This window comes from Mustela lutreola, chromosome 8 (genome assembly GCF_030435805.1).
Source record: "Mustela lutreola isolate mMusLut2 chromosome 8, mMusLut2.pri, whole genome shotgun sequence".
NCBI classification, from domain to species: domain Eukaryota; kingdom Metazoa; phylum Chordata; class Mammalia; order Carnivora; family Mustelidae; genus Mustela; species Mustela lutreola.
Window position 1 is genome coordinate 25278313 of NC_081297.1, and position 18101 is coordinate 25296413.

The 18101-nt window shown below is 39.1% G+C and overlaps 1 protein-coding gene across 1 annotated transcript in view; it reads left to right on the forward strand.

Annotated features, from left to right (window-relative positions):
* ITGA8 (integrin subunit alpha 8) overlaps nt 1-18101 on the forward strand; it is a 171129-nt gene that overhangs the window by 44601 nt on the left and 108427 nt on the right. Inside the window, exons 9-11 of the mRNA XM_059184049.1 lie at nt 2015-2058; nt 3588-3644; nt 6363-6415. Of these exons, the coding sequence (XP_059040032.1) occupies nt 2015-2058; nt 3588-3644; nt 6363-6415 (154 nt within the window). The remainder of the gene's footprint in view (nt 1-2014; nt 2059-3587; nt 3645-6362; nt 6416-18101) is intronic.

Genomic DNA, 18101 nt, shown 5'->3' on the forward strand with positions numbered 1-18101 from the left:
GCTCAAGCTGAACACCTTGGAAGTCAGCCTTGGACTGCACTCTTTCTCTCACACCCCATCCATATTCAAGTCATGAGCAAATCCTACTAACTAAACTCTCAAAATATGACTGGAATCTGACCACTTCTCACTTTATGCACAGCTTCTACTCTGATGCAAGTCCCCCAACTCCATTGCAGTAGACTCCTACCCAGTCTCCCTGCTTTTACCCTTGCCCTCCTGTAGTCTGTTCTAAATTCAGCAACCAAAGTGGTCCTTCAGAAACAGAAGTCAAATTGTGTAACTTCTTTGATCCAGTGATTTTTTCAACTCATTCTGTCTGAAATTCAAGTCTTCACAATGACCTGAGAGACTCCATTCATCAGGCTACTAGTTACTTTGACCTCATCTCCTACCCCTTTACATCTCATTTCCTCTCCTCCAGCCACTCTGGTCTCCTTACTGCTCTTTGAATACGCCAGAAACACTTCTACCTCAGGACCTTTGCACTTGCCATTCTTTCTGACTAGAACATACTTTTCCAACTTCTCCATAATATTTATAGCCTCACTTTCTTCAGTCTTTGCTCTAATGTCACTTTCTTGCCATATCCTTTCCTGCCAGTTGTGCCGTAGAAGTTATAAGTCCTTCCTCATCTCCCCTCCAGCATTCTCTGTAGCAATTTACTATTTGTTTTCTCTCACTCACTACACTGATCCTCTTCAAATATGCCATTTCATTGACTCTTCTTTTTAAATTGACAGTCTCTTCCAACGAGAGTATAAGTTCTGTGAAAGTAGGGAATTTTGTCCATTTTGCTCACTACTGTATACTCCATTTGCCTATACATATTTATTTATTGAATGAATGGAATTACTACTGAAAAGTCTAACATAGAACCCCAAATGAACCTTCTTTGATTATTAATGCTAACAGCATGATCCCCCACCTCTTCTAGAACACTGCACACCAGATATAGTTGATGCTAGAACTTGTGCTGTACCTTTCAGGGCAGGAGGAGGGGAAGGGAAATTCAAATGGAAGTGATTCTCTTCCAGGTCCTTCCTATTTAAATTAAACTAAATTTTTAACCCCAATAAATCAAAAGATGCTCTAGATTTGTAGAAATAAGAACTGAAAGATCTTTGATAATCAGCAATTCCAACTCCCACCAATTATAGGTGACTGGAAAAAATGGGGTTCAGTGACACATCCCAGGTATATGGCAGGCCCGAGAATAACACCATTATCTTCTGAATCTAGAGCCAGATAATAGTGCAATGAGTTATATGGACACATTCCCCCAGGTTTGCCTTTTCCATTTCTGTTCATGAAGCTTCCCTTTTGGGGGATGCTTAACTACCAGGTGACCCACTAATTCTGCTACCAGCAAACATTTCCAAGGGGTCTTAATGTCATTTATGATGGCACTTCTTTAGGTAACTGGAATTGTTTTAACATGTTATTGTGACAGAAGCTCTACTTTTTACACTAACACAAAAGACGTTGCCACAGGGGTGCCTGGGTGGCTCAGTGGATTGAAAACTCTGCCTTCGGCTCGGGTAGTGATCTCAGGGTCCTGGGATCAAGCCCCGCATGGGGCTCTCTGCTCAGCAGGGAGCCTGCTTCCTCCTCTCTCTCTCTCTGCCTGCCTCTCTGCCTACTTGTGATCTCTGTCGGGTAAATAAATAAAATCTTAAAAAAAAAAAAAAGAGGTTGCCACAGTGAAAGCTGGAGAAGCCAGAGTAAGAGGTTTAGCCTACAAATCACACACAGAGCTGAGAAGCCAGGCTTTTGCTGTACAGGCAAAAGCACATGGAGACCAGTGATGAAGACTGGTAAATCTCACAGTACAACTTTTGTTCTGTTTTCCATGGTCTGTAGTAGAAGCAAAAGCAAACACAAAACCGTGACTTCACACTTCCAGCTGCCCACATGATGGTTACTCCTGTAAAAGGCACTGTCTTTAACTGATGTGTTGGATAGCTTTAAAATATATGTAATCACCCTCTCAATGGTTAATTTTATCCCCCAGAACTGGTTGCTGGCGTTCCAAGAGGAGCACAGAATTTTGGATATGTGAGTACAAAGAATACATTGTTGGATATTTTCTTAGAGATGCAAAGAAATGTTTCATTTCACTCAACTTTTGAATGGTTTAAAATGCCTTTTATTAGTGAGCCCCTACAGATCCATGCTTGTTTGCTTAATGAAAAGGAAGGAAAACAAGTGAAGCTGGATTTTTTTTTTTTTTTTTTGATCTGTGTATAGGACAAGCTACAGAGTTTGTGGGACCTGGTACAAAATGAAGATACAGATCCCTTTGTTCAAAATTATTAAGAATTTTAGGATCACAACAGCCGGGCATTAAACCAAGGGTGGGGCCTGATGGAGCATGGGAACCTTTGTGATGGTGCAGAGGTCACACCCACAAAGCCAGCGCGATCCTTGGGCATCACCCAGGAATAATTGCAAAGGATACTGTTGCCGATGTGCTCAGCATTTTAATATGCCTCATATGGTAGAAATGAGAAAATCAATTGTTATTGCACTTGTGTATTAGTTTCCTGAGATGGCCATGACAAATGACCACAAACTGGGTGGCTTAAAACAACATACAATTATTTTCTCATAGTTCAGGAGACCAGAGTCTGAAATCCCAGTGTCAGACAAGGGACCTTTTTTATCTGTTCCAGCTTTAGGTGGCCATTGTCTTTTTTGGTGCATGACTCCAATCTCTGCCTCTACCTCCAGATGGCCTTCTTCCATCAGTGTCTATGTATGTCCTCTCCTCTCTGATGAGGACATTAGTCTTTGGATATAGGACCCACCCTAAATCCAGGATGATTTCATTTCAAGTTCCTTAATGTATTTCATCTACAAAGACCCTATTTCCAAGTAAGGTCCCCCACCTGACGTTCTGGGCAACGTGAACTTTGTAGGGATACTGTTCAGAATCATTATACCTACTGACCACAAAATTAGGAAATGAAAATCAAGAGACCTTCTGAAAAGAAAAGTTATATTTTAGACAACATTTATTTTTTTAAAAGTCTAGTGAATGTAATATCTGCAGGTTTTAGGTTGGCTGAATGGAATTAAAAGTAATATTTTTGCTATGCAGTAACATTTAAAATTTTCATTTTCTTCTCATCAACTTATATTTTGAGACTTTCATTAAATTTATTATGTTATTATCCTTAAAAAATAAAATAAAATTTTTATTTTTTGGTAAAGAGCCATAATCATTAGTTTCTCAAATAACATAAACACAGAAATGAATTTAGAAAAAAAACCTGATTCGATCAATTAACTGGCCATCAGGTTAAATGCTCTCAGCATCCATTTGAATTCAATTTCTATTTTCCCTTTTCAGATTAGAAAGCATTCGTTTTATCTGAAAGTATCACAGACTTAGCCATAAATAAAAGTTCAATTGGGTTTTTTTAAAGATCATTCTTATGGGATTACATTTTTGTTTTACATAAAGCTAATTATTAACTACTCTTCCCCAAATTTGAAAATGACTTAAGTTGTAATTTAAAATGTTTTTTTTTTTTCTCCAATTCTGTCAAATGATGTAACCTCTCTAATCTCTATGATTTCAGGTTTCAATCATTAACTCTACAGATATGACTTTTATTCAGAATTTCACTGGCGAACAGGTGAGGACCTTTTAATATCAAACAATGTCACTCAGTACTAATAGTACATTGCAATATTAACATCAATTATTCATTCATAAAATAAAAGTTCACTGAGGACTTACTCTGTGCTGGAAACTGTTCTACATGCTGGAAATATAACCGTGCATCAGACAGATAAGATCCCAGCTCTCATGCAGTGGTGTCACTAAGTACTAGGATCTGAGAACAATCCTGTTACGTTGTAGGCCCATGTGTAGTATGCCTGGTGGTGAGTTCCTACAAGAAGACACAGGCTTCTCTTCTCATAGGCCCCATTGTATCAGTCAGAGTCAATGGGCCTGTGCTCTGACTCCATTCCTTACTGCAATTGGAGCCCTCTCCCCATCTCAGCATTTTGTGGAGGTTGACTAGCTATCTGGTTCGGGTTCCTTCCTTCCAGGGACTGGCTGAGGTCTTATGAATGAGGGAAGTGCCTGACATTCTCCTAACCTAATGTGGGCTGAGATCATACTTTATCTACCACCCTGAGTTGTCCGGGGGTATTGTGACCTTTTGAAATTTGTCACATTTCTTTAAACTGTGAATGTGGTATGACCATCTAAGGGAGCCAGTCGTTAACTGAATCAGTTTCTCTGGGCAACCCATATTTTCTCCTAACCAGAAACCCACGCTACTGAACTTCTAGGAAACCTCACATTCAAATCTGGCCAAGTTACATACATCTTGACCTTCTGGATCATGGTTTAGGATCCTTGAATGCTCCACTCTTAGCTAGAGATGTAGATTTGGAATAATATATTTATCTAGTAATTTTGATTAATAGTACTTTTTATTGAACACAGAGCATTTTTGACATTCCTCCCAAGCTGCAAAATTGGGGCTTTGGTCTATCTGTTACTCTGCAATTTTCAACAAAGCATTTAAAAATGTCCCCTGTGATACTCTTGTGGTAAATATGGATAAGTAAGGCCGGGACAATAGTGAATTTGGATGAACTTACACATTTTGAGCTATTCTCAAGTAATGGTAATTAATGGCTTATTGAAAATCTGGCAAGACTTCTCTTTTGTCCAGATCTCTTTCACATTTTTATTATTAGAAACTCTTCAAGCATTATTAAATTTGGCCTTTCTATAACTTCTAGTCCTCCATACCACCTAGTTCTTCAGTCTTGAACCTCAGCAATTAATGCATAAATGATGAAATTCCTCTGAGTGAAGGCCACAATGCCACACCAGAAATAAGAATTTCACTATATATGTTTGGAATATAGAAGAGAGGCGGGAGAACTGAATTACTATTGCACAGTTAATTCATGTCTTCATTCCCTCTGCAAAGAGCATTTGGCACCTGGTAACTGTATCTTAGTCTTCAGAATACTATAATAAAAGTGCAATAGATTGGGTAGCTAAAAAACCCAACTGTTTATTTCTAACAGTTCTGGAAGGCAAGGAAGCCCAGGATCAAAAGGTAGGCAGATTTGGACTTGAGAGTTGGACTTCTTGATTCATATAGGTAGCCATATTCTTGGGTCCTCGTGTGGTGGAGGAGGGCTAGTGAGCTCTCTGGGGTCTTTTTTTATAAGGGCACTAACTCCATTCATAAGGAGTTAGGAAGTCATCACCTTCATTACCTAATCACTTCCCAAAGGCCTTACCTTCTAATACCATTATAGCGGGGGTTAAGATCAATATTTGAATTGGAGGGAAAGAAGGAACACAAACATTTGTCTATAACAGCTATATATGTTTGGAATAGAAAAAAGAGGTGGGAGAACTTAATTATTGCTTAATTATTGTTAACTCATGTATTCATTCCCTCTGCAAAGAGTATCTGGAACCTGGTACCCACTCTGAGCTAGACCCTGGTCAGGTAGTGCAGACAGAAGAGTGGACAACACAGACCAAAGCCTCTGCCTTCTCTGGAGGACACTTTCCAGTGGATTGTAGTCTGATTACATTAGAAGATGATGGGGGGCTAAGTGAGCTAAAGCACTGGATGCCAAAACATGGAAACAAAACATCTTGACAAGTTCAAACTATAGGCTGAATCTGAAAAGATGATAAAGTTTGAAAACATAGCTTGAAAAACAAAAAACTTAAGAGATAGAATGTGGCTCACAGTTATACTCAGAAGAGACTTAGAAACCTTAGTTGACAATGAGCTCAATATGAATTGATAGTGAGACCCGGTTTCCTGTGAAATTGAAGCCCTTTTTATGCTTCACTGATATAAAGAACCCAAAGCAAAGACTGTAAATCCTACTTAACTCTTCTCTGGGCAGTTCATGGGGTATCATCTTTTCTTTGGTATCACATGCGTTATCTCTACTAAAGAGAGGCCACAATGGCGAGCTAGATACAAATATTTTCTATGAAATTTCATATGGAAGTGGAATTTGATTTATTCCGTGAGGTTCAACATTGCAGAATTAAATAGGATGAAGGACCAGAAGGGCCAATTTTAGCAAAGAAAATTCGAACTGTGTCCACAAATTGAATGGGCTGATTGTTGAATATCCACAGAGGATAGCCAAGCACATGTCAGGGGTACTGAAGGGAAATTATGCATGGGGTCAGAATGAGTGACTTTAAGACTCTGTCCATGTCCAGGAGCCCATGAATGTAATGCAGAAGTCTGTTGCAGTGAGATGCATCCTTCAGGAAAAAATGGAGAGAGGGCTATAAAAATTATTTTTGAACACAAACTATGTCATCTTATGGTATTCCTTTGCAGATGGCATCTTATTTTGGATATACGGTCACAGTGTCAGATGTTAACAATGACGGGTAAGTTTATAAGAACTTCCTCACTCACCATATGTTATATTCATCCACAAAGATGTTGTATTTTTTTTTTCCTTCATGAAATAGATCCTTCCATACTTCCTCAAGAAGATAGAGGCTCTCTTGTGTTAATTGTTTTTTGGTTCAGGGCAAGAGGATACATCTACTAAAGAATTCTGTCATCCTATTTTATGTCTTTACGGAGGTTTTCCACATCTCCCACTTCCAGAAAAGGGCTGTTTTACTTACTTTTATCTTTAACATAATGACTTGAATAGTCCTTGACCATTTGAAATCCAAAGCCATTAAAGCTTTTGTTCATCTGTCTCTCTTTAGCCTTACTTAGCATGTGATACATTCATAAACCATTTGCACATCAATAGACATTTTTCTCCTGACATTGGTTTAATCAACATACTAGTATTGCCCATGGAGAAGATAAAATAATAACGCGAGCTTTTCAGAGTATGACAGTAAATTAGAGTGGAGCCAGGACCAAATACCATGATAAACTATGGTTGTGTTTAAATCATTCCTTAAAAACAAGCTATTATTAAACCTCTCTTTGGTTCACTAAAACCACCCAGCTGATAGATAAAACAGACGATTAAATAAGAAAGCCAATACATGGAGGTAAACTGAATAGCCATCCAATAAATATCATTGGAACACCTACTGTGTGTCAGCCGTTATTCTTAGTGCCCAGCATATAGTGACCAATAAGGCAAAATAGGTCTCTGCTCTCAGAGAGTTCACATTTTTATAGAAATCAAATACCTGCAGAATCCTGGTTACATTGCAGGATCTGGACGAAGCAAACATTTTATAGATACATCATTGGTAGACATTAGCTATGATTTACATATAGATAGAAATGTACTTTATATATTATGATGGCATAAGCCTGGAGGATAAATTTAAACTTTTTTGCACCTTTTAGAAAATATCTTTTTTTTTTTAGATTTATTTATTTATTTGAGAGAGAGAGAGAGCATTGGGAGGGGTGGAGGAGAGCAGAGGGAAAGGGACAAACAGACTCTGTGATGAGTGTGGAGCTTAATGCAGGGCTCAATCCCATGACCCTGAGATCATAACCTGAGTTGAAAGCAAGAGTCAGACACCTAACTGACGGAGCTGCCCACGGGCCCCTGGAAAATATCTTCTTTTATTATCCTTCCATTCAGTATGTATTTCTTGAGCATCTACTATACACTAGCACTGTTCTAGGTGCTGGGCTATAGCAGAGAACAGAATAGAGACCCCTATCCCCATAGAGGTTCTATTAGAGGTGGGGAGTTGGGTACTACAGACAAAAAGTCAATATGTCAAGTAAAGCATGTTCAGATGGTGATGAGCACCAGAAGGGAATGAAAAAATGGAAGGGCTGAAAGCAAGATGTCCTTCAGGAGGTAAACGTGTAAGTAGACTGTGTTACATTCAGACAACAGAATATTGGTAGGTGCTAAAAAGAAAAGAGCTGTCAAGCATGAAAACACATGGAGAAAGCTTAATTGCATATTGGAAAGTGAAAGAAGCCAATCTGAGAAGGTTACAGACAATATGATTCTAACTATATGACATCCTGGAAAAGGCAACACCGTGGACACAGTAAATGGATCAGGGGTTGCCGGAGGCCAGTTGGGAGAGGAGGGATAAACAGACATAGGATTTTTAGGGGTGAAGCTGCTCTGTAAAACACTGCAATGGTGGATCCACGTACTTATACATTTGTCCAGATTATGGATGTCCATGGGTCACTGAAGTTTCACTGATCGTAACGCATGCACCGTGCTGGTGGGAGATATTGAGAAAGAGGGAGGCTGTGCCTGTGGCGGCAAGGGTATATGGTATATGAGAACTCTCTGTACTTTTTGCTGGAGGAATGATCTGCAGGAAGTGGGGCCCATGGGGAAGAGATTCCTGGAGGTGGGAGCTGCTGGAAGCCTAAGGACATCAGAGGGGCTTGGAGAGGAGGCAGAGGGGCGCAGGATCACAAAGGTCTGTGAGCCAGCGCAATTAACAACGGTCTTACGCAGCACTACATGGGCTCTGCTATAGACAGAATGAGTGTTTCCAAGAAGGACACACCTCATGAACCACTGGACAACACGAAGCAAGGGAATGGCCAGCAACGCCAGAGGCAGGAAACTGTAGTGGCTGCACTCTGGAGATACTCTGAAAGTATATTTGAATGGCAATCTTATCCTGGAAGCAAGTCATTGAAAATTAAATTGCTTTCATCTCCAACTGAACTGTGAAAAGAAAGTAACGATTAGGACCACCCTTGACAATTTCCAACCTAGAGGGACTGATTTGTTCTCAGCACCTTTTAGCAGTCTACAAAAGAAGGCGGGGAGTGGGAGGGGTGGCTAAAGAAGTACTTGTGAGTCCAAAACAACGGGGCATGTTGTCCCAATGGAGGAAGCCTGCACTTTATTAACAACAACAACAACAACAAAATCCCATAATGGCCTTGGGGATATGCGCAGACACATTTCTTCCAACAGATGGTGACACAACAAATACAACCTCCCAGCACCGCCCCCACCCCCAGGGGGCCACGCGCTGCTATGATTTCTAGGGCCCAGATGAACTCAGTGTGTGCCCTTCTTTTTCTTCACTCTGCATGAACTGAATCCTTCCAGTTTTCCTCCAGTTCAACACCATGCCCTGCAGGGCACTGCCTCCTTCCTGGAAACGCTGTTCATTCCAGTCCACAGCAAAGCTCTGTGACAACATTTATAGGACTTTTTTTTTTTTTTTTTTCCCATGTTAAGAAAAGAGCAAGAACACTTGTGAGAAAAGGATCTCTTTGGCCTCCTGCTGATCAAAACAACATGGTAGTAAGAAACACAAGAATTTTTCAGGGGTAATTTGTTCTATCTTGATGTTCTTTAAAAAGAAATTGCTATGACCATTCTTTCTTTTTTATTAGGCAGTATATTCTTAATTCTTTAGACTGCATCAAAAAAAGGACATCTGTTATCTTAATATTGCTATTCTTTTTTTTTAAGATTTATTTATTTATTTGAGAGAGAGAGAGAAAGCAGGGGAAGGGGAAGAGGGAGAGAAAGGGGGAAAGAATCTCAAGCAGATTCCCCACTGAGCACGGAGCCTGCCACGGGACTCAATCCCATGACCCTAAGATGGTGACCTGAGCCGAAATCAAGAGTCAGGCACTTAACCAACTAGGCCAGCCCAGGAACCCCTTAATAATACCATTCTTAACGTGTCCATAGATTGTAAATCTGTATGTAATTTGTCGTTCTTAGTTACTGTAACACTATGGAAGTTCAAGGCCCTATTATAAATGAGTAAACTAAGAGGCCGTTGAGAACCTTTCATCCCAAATACAGAAAGACAACTCACATGAAGTCTGAGATTGCAATAACAAAGATCTAATTTGCCACCATCTTTGCAGCATTTGTGTTTCAAGAAAAATTACTTGATATTGTTACCTTTCAAATAGACATCTTGTGTGTCTAGGTTTATTACTTGATCCCAAGACGGAACTCTGAAAACCACCGTTTATAGTGACAGTAGTGTCTTCACCTCCCTGGGCAGGTATTTGTCTCTGGAGAAGGTGCGGAAGAACCCATCAGGGCAGAGACATAAAATGTGTTCCTTCGGGGGGCGCCTGGGTGGCTCAGTGGGTTAAAGCCTCTGCCTTCAGCTCAGGTCATGATCCCGGGGTCCTGGGATCGAGCCCCGCATCAGGCACTCTGCTCAGGAGAGTGCCTCCTTCCTCCTCTCTCTCTGCCTGCCTCTCTACCTACTTGTGATCTCTGTCTGTCAAATAAATAAATAAATAAATAAAATCTTAAAAAAAAAAAATGTGTTCCCTCGGAAATCTTAGTAGAACCAGAAAAGAAAGGCAGCAAATCAAATCATACATATGGTAGTGACTTTTCTCGAACTCCTATGATGGCTCCAAGTGAGAACACATGTGGCCTCATTTTGAGAAAGAGTGCTTTTGTCATTCTAACTTCTGACAAGACTTCTAGCAGAGATCCGAAAATTGGATGGGATTTACAGGAAACATGAATCTCTGCCTTCCCAAATTTTTAGTCCTTTCAAGTGCAAAAATCTCTATTTTCCACTGAAACTATTGAAAAACCTAGTATTGGGGTGCCTGGGTGGCTCAGTTGCTCAGCATCTGCCTTTGGCTCGGGTCACTGTCCCAGGGTCCTGGGATCAAGCCCCACATTAGGCTCCCTGCTCCACGGGAAGCCAGCTTCTCCCTCTTCTACTCCCCCTGCTTGTGTTCCCTCTCTCACTGTCTCTCTCTCCATTCAAATAATAAAACCTTGAAAGGAAGAAGGAAAGCAGGCAGGCATGCCTAATATTGCCTTAAGCAATACAATTTTGTCACTCATGATTAAAGACAGTGTTTTTTCCCTTCTCAGAGTGACTTCATGTGTGTGTATGTCTAATAACATAGGATGACCCAAACTACAATCCAATGAAGCTATCTAAAATTCCTCTGCAAAGAAACTGAGACACAAAAGCTCAGCAACTTGCCTAAGCTTGCACACTCATTAGGCAAAGGTCTCGATTAGATCCCAGAACTTCTGCTAACTTACCCAACAGAATTTTTCTTGCTACCTACAGAGAACTCTATACTAAAGCTCTATAAAATAGATGGCAGGAAAAATATATATAACTTCAGTGTCCAAGGATTTATAATCTATAAGAATTAGGAACTTTCAGGGCGCCTGGGTGGCTCAGTGGGTTAAGCCACTGCCTTCGTCTCAGGTCATGATCTCAGGGTCCTGGGATGGAGTCCTGCATCGGGCTCTCTGCTCAGCAGGGAGCCTGCTTCCCTCTCTCTCTCTCTGCCTGCCTCTCCATTCTACTTGTGATTTCTCTCTGTCAAATAAATATAAATAAAATCTTTAAAAAAAAAAAGGAATTAGGAACTTTCAGTGTCATTGAGTAAAATGGCATGCCTCTCACTTTTAAAAAGCTGCGAAATTAGTGTATTTGTCACTGAAACAATCCATGACCTTTTTTATTTTTTAAAATAAATATCACATATGATTAATGTGTACGACATGATGTTTTGATATACATATGTGCAGTGAAATGATCATTGTATTCAAGCTAATTAACATACTCATCTATGGGATCTATCTCTATTCAGCCAGCTGTGTGTTCCATTACATAGTCACCATATTTGTGTGTGTGTGCCTACTGTGTGCGTGTGTGTATGTGTGTGTGTGTGTGTGTGTGTTGGTAACACCAGAGGTCTACTCTCTTAGCAAACTCCTAGTACACAATACAGTGTTACTATCTGAAGTCACCATGCCACAAGAACTCTAGAAATCACACATCCTGTGTTATTCCAACTTTGTACCCTTTGACCAACATCTCCCTTTTGCCCTACCTCCCCACTTCTGATAACCACAGTTCTAGTCTCTTCTATAAATTTGACTGTTGCAGATTTTGTATGTGTGTGTTTAAGTGTTTCACTCTAATTTTTGGTAAGAATTTACATCCCTGTTTATTAAGTGTGCATTTTATTAACTCCTATTATTTTTATAAGCAAGGTCATACTTCCAATTTCTAAAAATATGAAATCATAATTTTGAAGTTATTTTCACCCAAAGAACTTTAAGACTGTCTTCAGTGATGATAAAAAAACAACTGATTCATGAGACAAAAATTCAGTTATAGTTTTTAGTGTCATGGCATATAAGAAAATCAGTCTCTGTGATTATATTTAAAATAGCCATACTAGTCTGCTGCATTTTACTTAGTCAGTAGTAATGATTTATATATAATTTTATAGTCTGTAACTCCTGTATATATTTTTTAAATTCACAAAACCCTTTTTAGCTTTCCCAGCATTTATCAGTGATCAAGGACTCATCAGTGAACATTAATCACCAGTAGAGTTCAGTATTAAAACTGAGATTTAATTCCCATTTTTTTGGTCCAAATTCTAATTTTTCAATAGGCTTTTTTCTTTTTTTTAAAGGCCTACTTCTTCTAATCCTTGGATCTGAGTGGATGCTATGCAGTGACTTAGAATAGGATTAAGAATATCACTTGGCAGGGGCACTTGGCTGACTCAGTTGGTTAAACGGCTGCCTTCTGCTCAGGTCCTGATCCCAGGATCCTGGGATCAAGCCCCGTGTAGGGCTCCCTGCTCGTCAGGGAGCCTGCTTCCTCCTCTCCCTCTGCCTACTGCTCGACCTGCTTGTGTGCTCTCCTCTCTGTCAAATAAATCAATAAAATCTTAAAAAAAAAAAAAAGAGTATCACTTGCTTAGTTGATTGGTTATGGTTCAGAAGTTAGGACTCCACACATTCTGTGGGATTAAACCAGACTCTCCCTTCTCTGGCCAAGAGATAATTAAGTACTTCTGTGCATGAGGCTACCTAGTGACATTCTTTGACAGCATATGACATCTTCTCTATCCACTTTGCAACAAAAGCAAGGGCCCTGCAAATACTCCAAAACCTCGACATCAGGGGGAGAAAAGACAAAGGCATTAAGTAATGCTGACCGTATTAGTAAATTGATGGACATTTTTCCCAATATTTTTTTAATTTTAAAAAATCTCCAGGTGTTGTGAGTGACTCCAAAAGTTAAGACAGAACAGTGGTGTGTGTGCTGGTTGGTGGCTGATACTGTCAAGCTCATGAGTGTATCGAAAATATAAACAAGCTGGTGAAATTAACTTTAGTTTAGTTATCTTAAGATAGCCAGAGCTATAAACTCTGCCAATGTAAACTGTTAGGAATTTCTGGAAAAACTTAACAAAGGGAGATGGAATTTTTCATCTTGAGCCCAAGCAAGCAAATTAGGTTTTTTTCTTATGGCTTTTGAAACTTACAATATTTATACTAATTCAGAAACTCACAGAATTACAATTTAATTGATTGGATTGTTTTTTTGCCTCTGTGGGGCCCAGAGGAGTTAAATTTCAAGAGAATTTTAGCAGTTTGTTAACTTGAGAACATTTTAGAGAAAACTTATTTGAAAGGAATCAGGTTTGGGTAATTATGTTTTTGCCCTAGATTTAGCCCAAGTATGTATTCTCTCATACAGGTTTTACTACTATGATTGAAGTAAATAGAAAATCCAGAAAACTAAAACAGAAAGAAGTTGTAAATTGAGATTGATTTCTGTAATGTATATGATCAGCTGTGTTAGTTCTTGCCCACCGTAAAACAATTCAGCTGATAAGGTATCGACTGTAGTTTAAAGTCTACAAATCTGCATTCTGTTAATAAATAACCATGTTTCAGAAATTAATTATGGACATTAACATGCAATATCTATCTACTACTGGGAAAAAAAGATACATAGAAAAGTTTATATGTGAAACCAACACATTAACACCATTTGACTCAGAAAACTTGAATCTAGATTCTTATATTGAACATTCTTGTTGCTGGGTCCTGTCTTTCTGTCTCATTCTTTGTCACTATTTATGATTTGCTTTTCAGGAAAATATTTACAATGTTTCTGTCTTAAACAACATGTGAAGGATGAGAAATTGAGCCTTGCACTGTATTATATTATTAGGGCAGATTTAAACATAAAAAGAGACACAAAACCTGAGTGTACATTACCTAGAGATTTTAAAGAAAACTGCTTAAGTATTAGACATTTGGATAAAATGTAACTGTGTATATTTTTTGAAGTGCCTCTACATAGTAACTCAGATCTCATCCAAACCAGCAACATGACCCAAACAGAGTGGATGGATTTTACTGAAAACTTCATCATTAATAATAATAATATTTCTTCAACATTAATTTTTTGAGATTATAAAACCATACAGGATGGGTGATATATACATAATTCTCTTAGAATGGTACCCAACCTATTATACAACTACATTTCAGAAAGTCACTGAAAAATAACTTTACTTATAAAATATTTTCAAACGTTAAACTTGGATTGGACACATTCAAAAGCAGGATTTGCCAAACTAATTTTGAAACCATCCAATAGCACACATAGCCTACTGCAATGGTTTTTCAGGGACTTCCTTGCCTTGTGGTCCATAATAAGAAATACATTTGACATTGCAACCTGGCATACACACGTAGAACTGAAACAAAAGTTTGATGGAACAATATTTACCCTCATGTAATGCATTCATTCTGTTTTCTGTTCTTTTCTATTTCATTTTTTAAAAATTGCTTGTCCAGACCCACTGAATTGATTTCACAATCCACTAACACATTGCAAACCAAGATTTAAAAATACCAGCCTAAACAATAATATATATGGTGGCTCTTAAGTAATATTGCTACAATAAAATAGTATTGACTCTAAGTGTATTCTGTAAGGCACATTGTACCAATTAAATCCAAGACAGTTATTGTCTTTCAAACTTAGGAAAACACAATTATAAATGAAAAACAAATGGCTTTCTCTGTTTTTATGGCATTTAGAACATTTTAGAAGACTTACACTTAAATATCTAGGGAAATATATTTCTAACAAAATAAATCAATGCTGTCATAATCCTCTAAGAATCCAAAGGTTCCATGGACGTGCTAGGCTCTCGCAATGATTGGTCAAGTAATTTTCCATTACTAGAATTCAGTGTTGGCAGTGAAAAATGTAGACAGCAAACCGTGCCAGTCCTGCATCTATTTTGCCCCCTCAGGGACCAATTATACGGCTTGTTCCTTCTTTAGAGAAGGAGAAAATGGTCCCACTCCATCTCTACATCAGAGTCCTGTGATTTCAGACATCTTTGAAGTACAAGGCAGCAACACACACAATTAGGTGTTTAACAAATACCTCTCCACACTGGCGATAATTATAACAGAAGGAGAAACAACCAGGTCCCTGCCATGGGAAGGCCAGGGGCTAAAATAAATCCAGACCTTGTGTCCTTTGGTCCTGGAGCAGAGCAAGATGGCCAGCAATGAAACCTTTTTTTTTTTTTTTTTTTAAATCAAGTTACTAGTAAGATTTTAAGAAAATATTTTACCTAAGCATAGCTATCAACTTAGGTTCAGGAATTTGAGAGCAAAATAATGGTCATTCCTATTTACCCATCCCCCTACCTACCTCCAGGAATGCTCTTGTCACGGTGAGCCCCGGGGGGTGGACCGCAGTGTTGCCTCACTATACTATACGCCTGAAACTAATAGACTTCCGTGCGTCACCAATATTGGAATTAAAATAAAATTTAAAAAAAAAGTAGCCATTCCTCGACTATATCTATAACCACCCCTCACTTCCTTCTTACAGCTTGCCCAAGTGACACTCAAAGTGTTTCTAGCTAGAAACTATGTGTTAGGTCTCCTGCTGTCAGAGAAAAGAGGCTATCCTAGAAGTCGCTGGCAGCCCCAGACCATCCCAAATCACATTTCACCGTGTTTCTAGCTCCTTCAAGAGAGGAGAGGGAGAAGGGGGATGAATTTTGCTCTTTTAACAAGAACTCTTTCTGTTTACATTGCTAGAATATAAAAATATTGTGTTTCCCTTCAACACCCAGGCTAGTGCCTTCATAATACCTATCATGTATTAAACACTATAGTTTGACCAGTGTATGCGCGTGTGCATGCACATTTGGAAATAGAAACACACAAAGAGGGACAGAGATGGAGACAGAGACTGAGCGAGATCTCCAGTGATGTATCCCATAAAGTAGCCTATTTCTACCTTTCCTACATTTTTTAGGCAAAGTAACTTGTTCAATAGGACTCAGCTGGTGACTGAAAGAGCAGGTTTTAAACCTAGATCAGTAGAACATCAAAACTCGTGCTTTTCTCATATCGTCTGGGCTCAACTTACTTTCCCAATTATCTTTTGTTTTTGTTGTTGTTGTTGTTTAGGCTAGCTGTATTTTTCAGGACAGCTTGGGTTTATGGAAAACTCGAGCAGGAATTACAGAGCTTTCCCACACATTCCCTCTCCCCTCCACACTCAGTTTTTACTCTCACTACTGTCTGGCATTGGTGCGGTATATATGTTACCATCAAGCTATTGATACATTATTGACTGAAGTGCACAGCTCACATTAGGGTTCCATCTGTGTTATACATTCTGTGGGCTTTTCCAAATGCATAATGTCAGGGATCCACGTCCAGTGTCATGGGGAATGCTTTCACTGCCCTCAGAATGCCCCGTGCTCCATCCATTCATTCCTCTCCCCTCCCCGCCCTCCTGCCAACTACTGATCTTTTTAGTTTTGTCCTTTCCAGAACGTTATAAACTTGGAATCCTTCTGTATGTAGCCTTTTGAGACCAGCGTCTGTCACCTACCAGACTGGCTTTAAAGTTCCCTCTGTGCCATTCAGTGGCTTCGTCGTTCCTTTCTTTTTATTGCCGAGTAATATTCTGCTATATGATGTGGTATAGTTGATTATCTATCCATCTGTGGAAGGATATCTTGGTTGCTCCCAGTTTGTGGCAACGGGAGGTTTTTGTGTGGACATAAATTTTCAACTGATTTGTGTAACTACCTAGGAGCGTCTCATGTGGTAAACCTGTGTTTAGTTTTGTAAGAAACTGCCACACCGTCTTCCAAAGCAGCTGGACTGCTTTCCATCCTCACCAGCGATGAATGAGAGTTCCTGTCGCTCCACATCCTCGCCAGTATTCAGTGCTGTCAGAATTTTGGATATTTATCATTTTAGTGGCATCTCGTTGCTTTAATATCCAGTTCCCTAATGACATATGATATTGAGAATCTTTTCATATGCTTGTTTGCTATCTGTAAATCTTCTTTGATGAGATGCCTGTTCAAATCTTTTGCCCAGTTTTTATTTTTTAATTTTTTTCACCCAGTTTTTAATTGGGTTGTTTTCTTATTGCTCCTCTTATATATTATACACATTTAACACTGATAACATCTAACAACAATAATGTATTTTATGTAATATATAATATATTTTATATGTTACTGCTACTGTATTATTGTTATTACTATTTCATATTATTAAGAATTAAGAATTCTTTGTATAGCTTGTTTTTTCCAATTAAAATCATTGGCACTCCTCTAGCATGGAGCCCACCTGAACCACTCACTTGACCTGGCTCCACTCAGGATACTTGCTTGGGGCTCAGAGTGCTGCCACCTGGCAAGCCTGCCTCCAGAACCTCCTGTCAGAATCCCATACAGGTGCAATGCCCTCTCTTCTATGAGCCTTCCTTAACTTTCTTGAAGTTCCAGCTCTCTCTCCTGTCTGGAATCTTGCGGATTCAGTTTGGATTTTTCATATGTTTTTTTTTTTTTTTCATTCTGCCTTGTTTATAGGTAAACTAGTAGCAATTTGACCTTGCTTGTACATTAATCAGGAACAGGGTTGACCTAGTAGTGATTATATTCCTTGAGTAACTTATCACCATGTCTTAAATACAGCTGTTACACAGAAGATCTTGAGAATCATACAGGGAAATGGAGAATAGATGGCCACCATAGGGAAGGCAAGAAGTTGGAGAGAGAGGCAGGTCAGAGTATTGTTGGAGTGTCTTGTAGATGTCTCAGACCTTAAAGGAGGTTTTGTGTTCTCAGTAACTGTCCCACCTCATCCCTGTCTGTTAGATGAATGGTAATATTTTTAGTTGAGTTGGCAAGTTTCTGCATGTTACCTAGTCTATATAGGCATAAAAGCCAAGTGCAGATTTCTGTTTGTGCCTGAGATCACTCTAAAGATTGTTGCATCTCCCAAGATCAGGATGTCTGCAGAGGTCATTAGTATCAATCAAA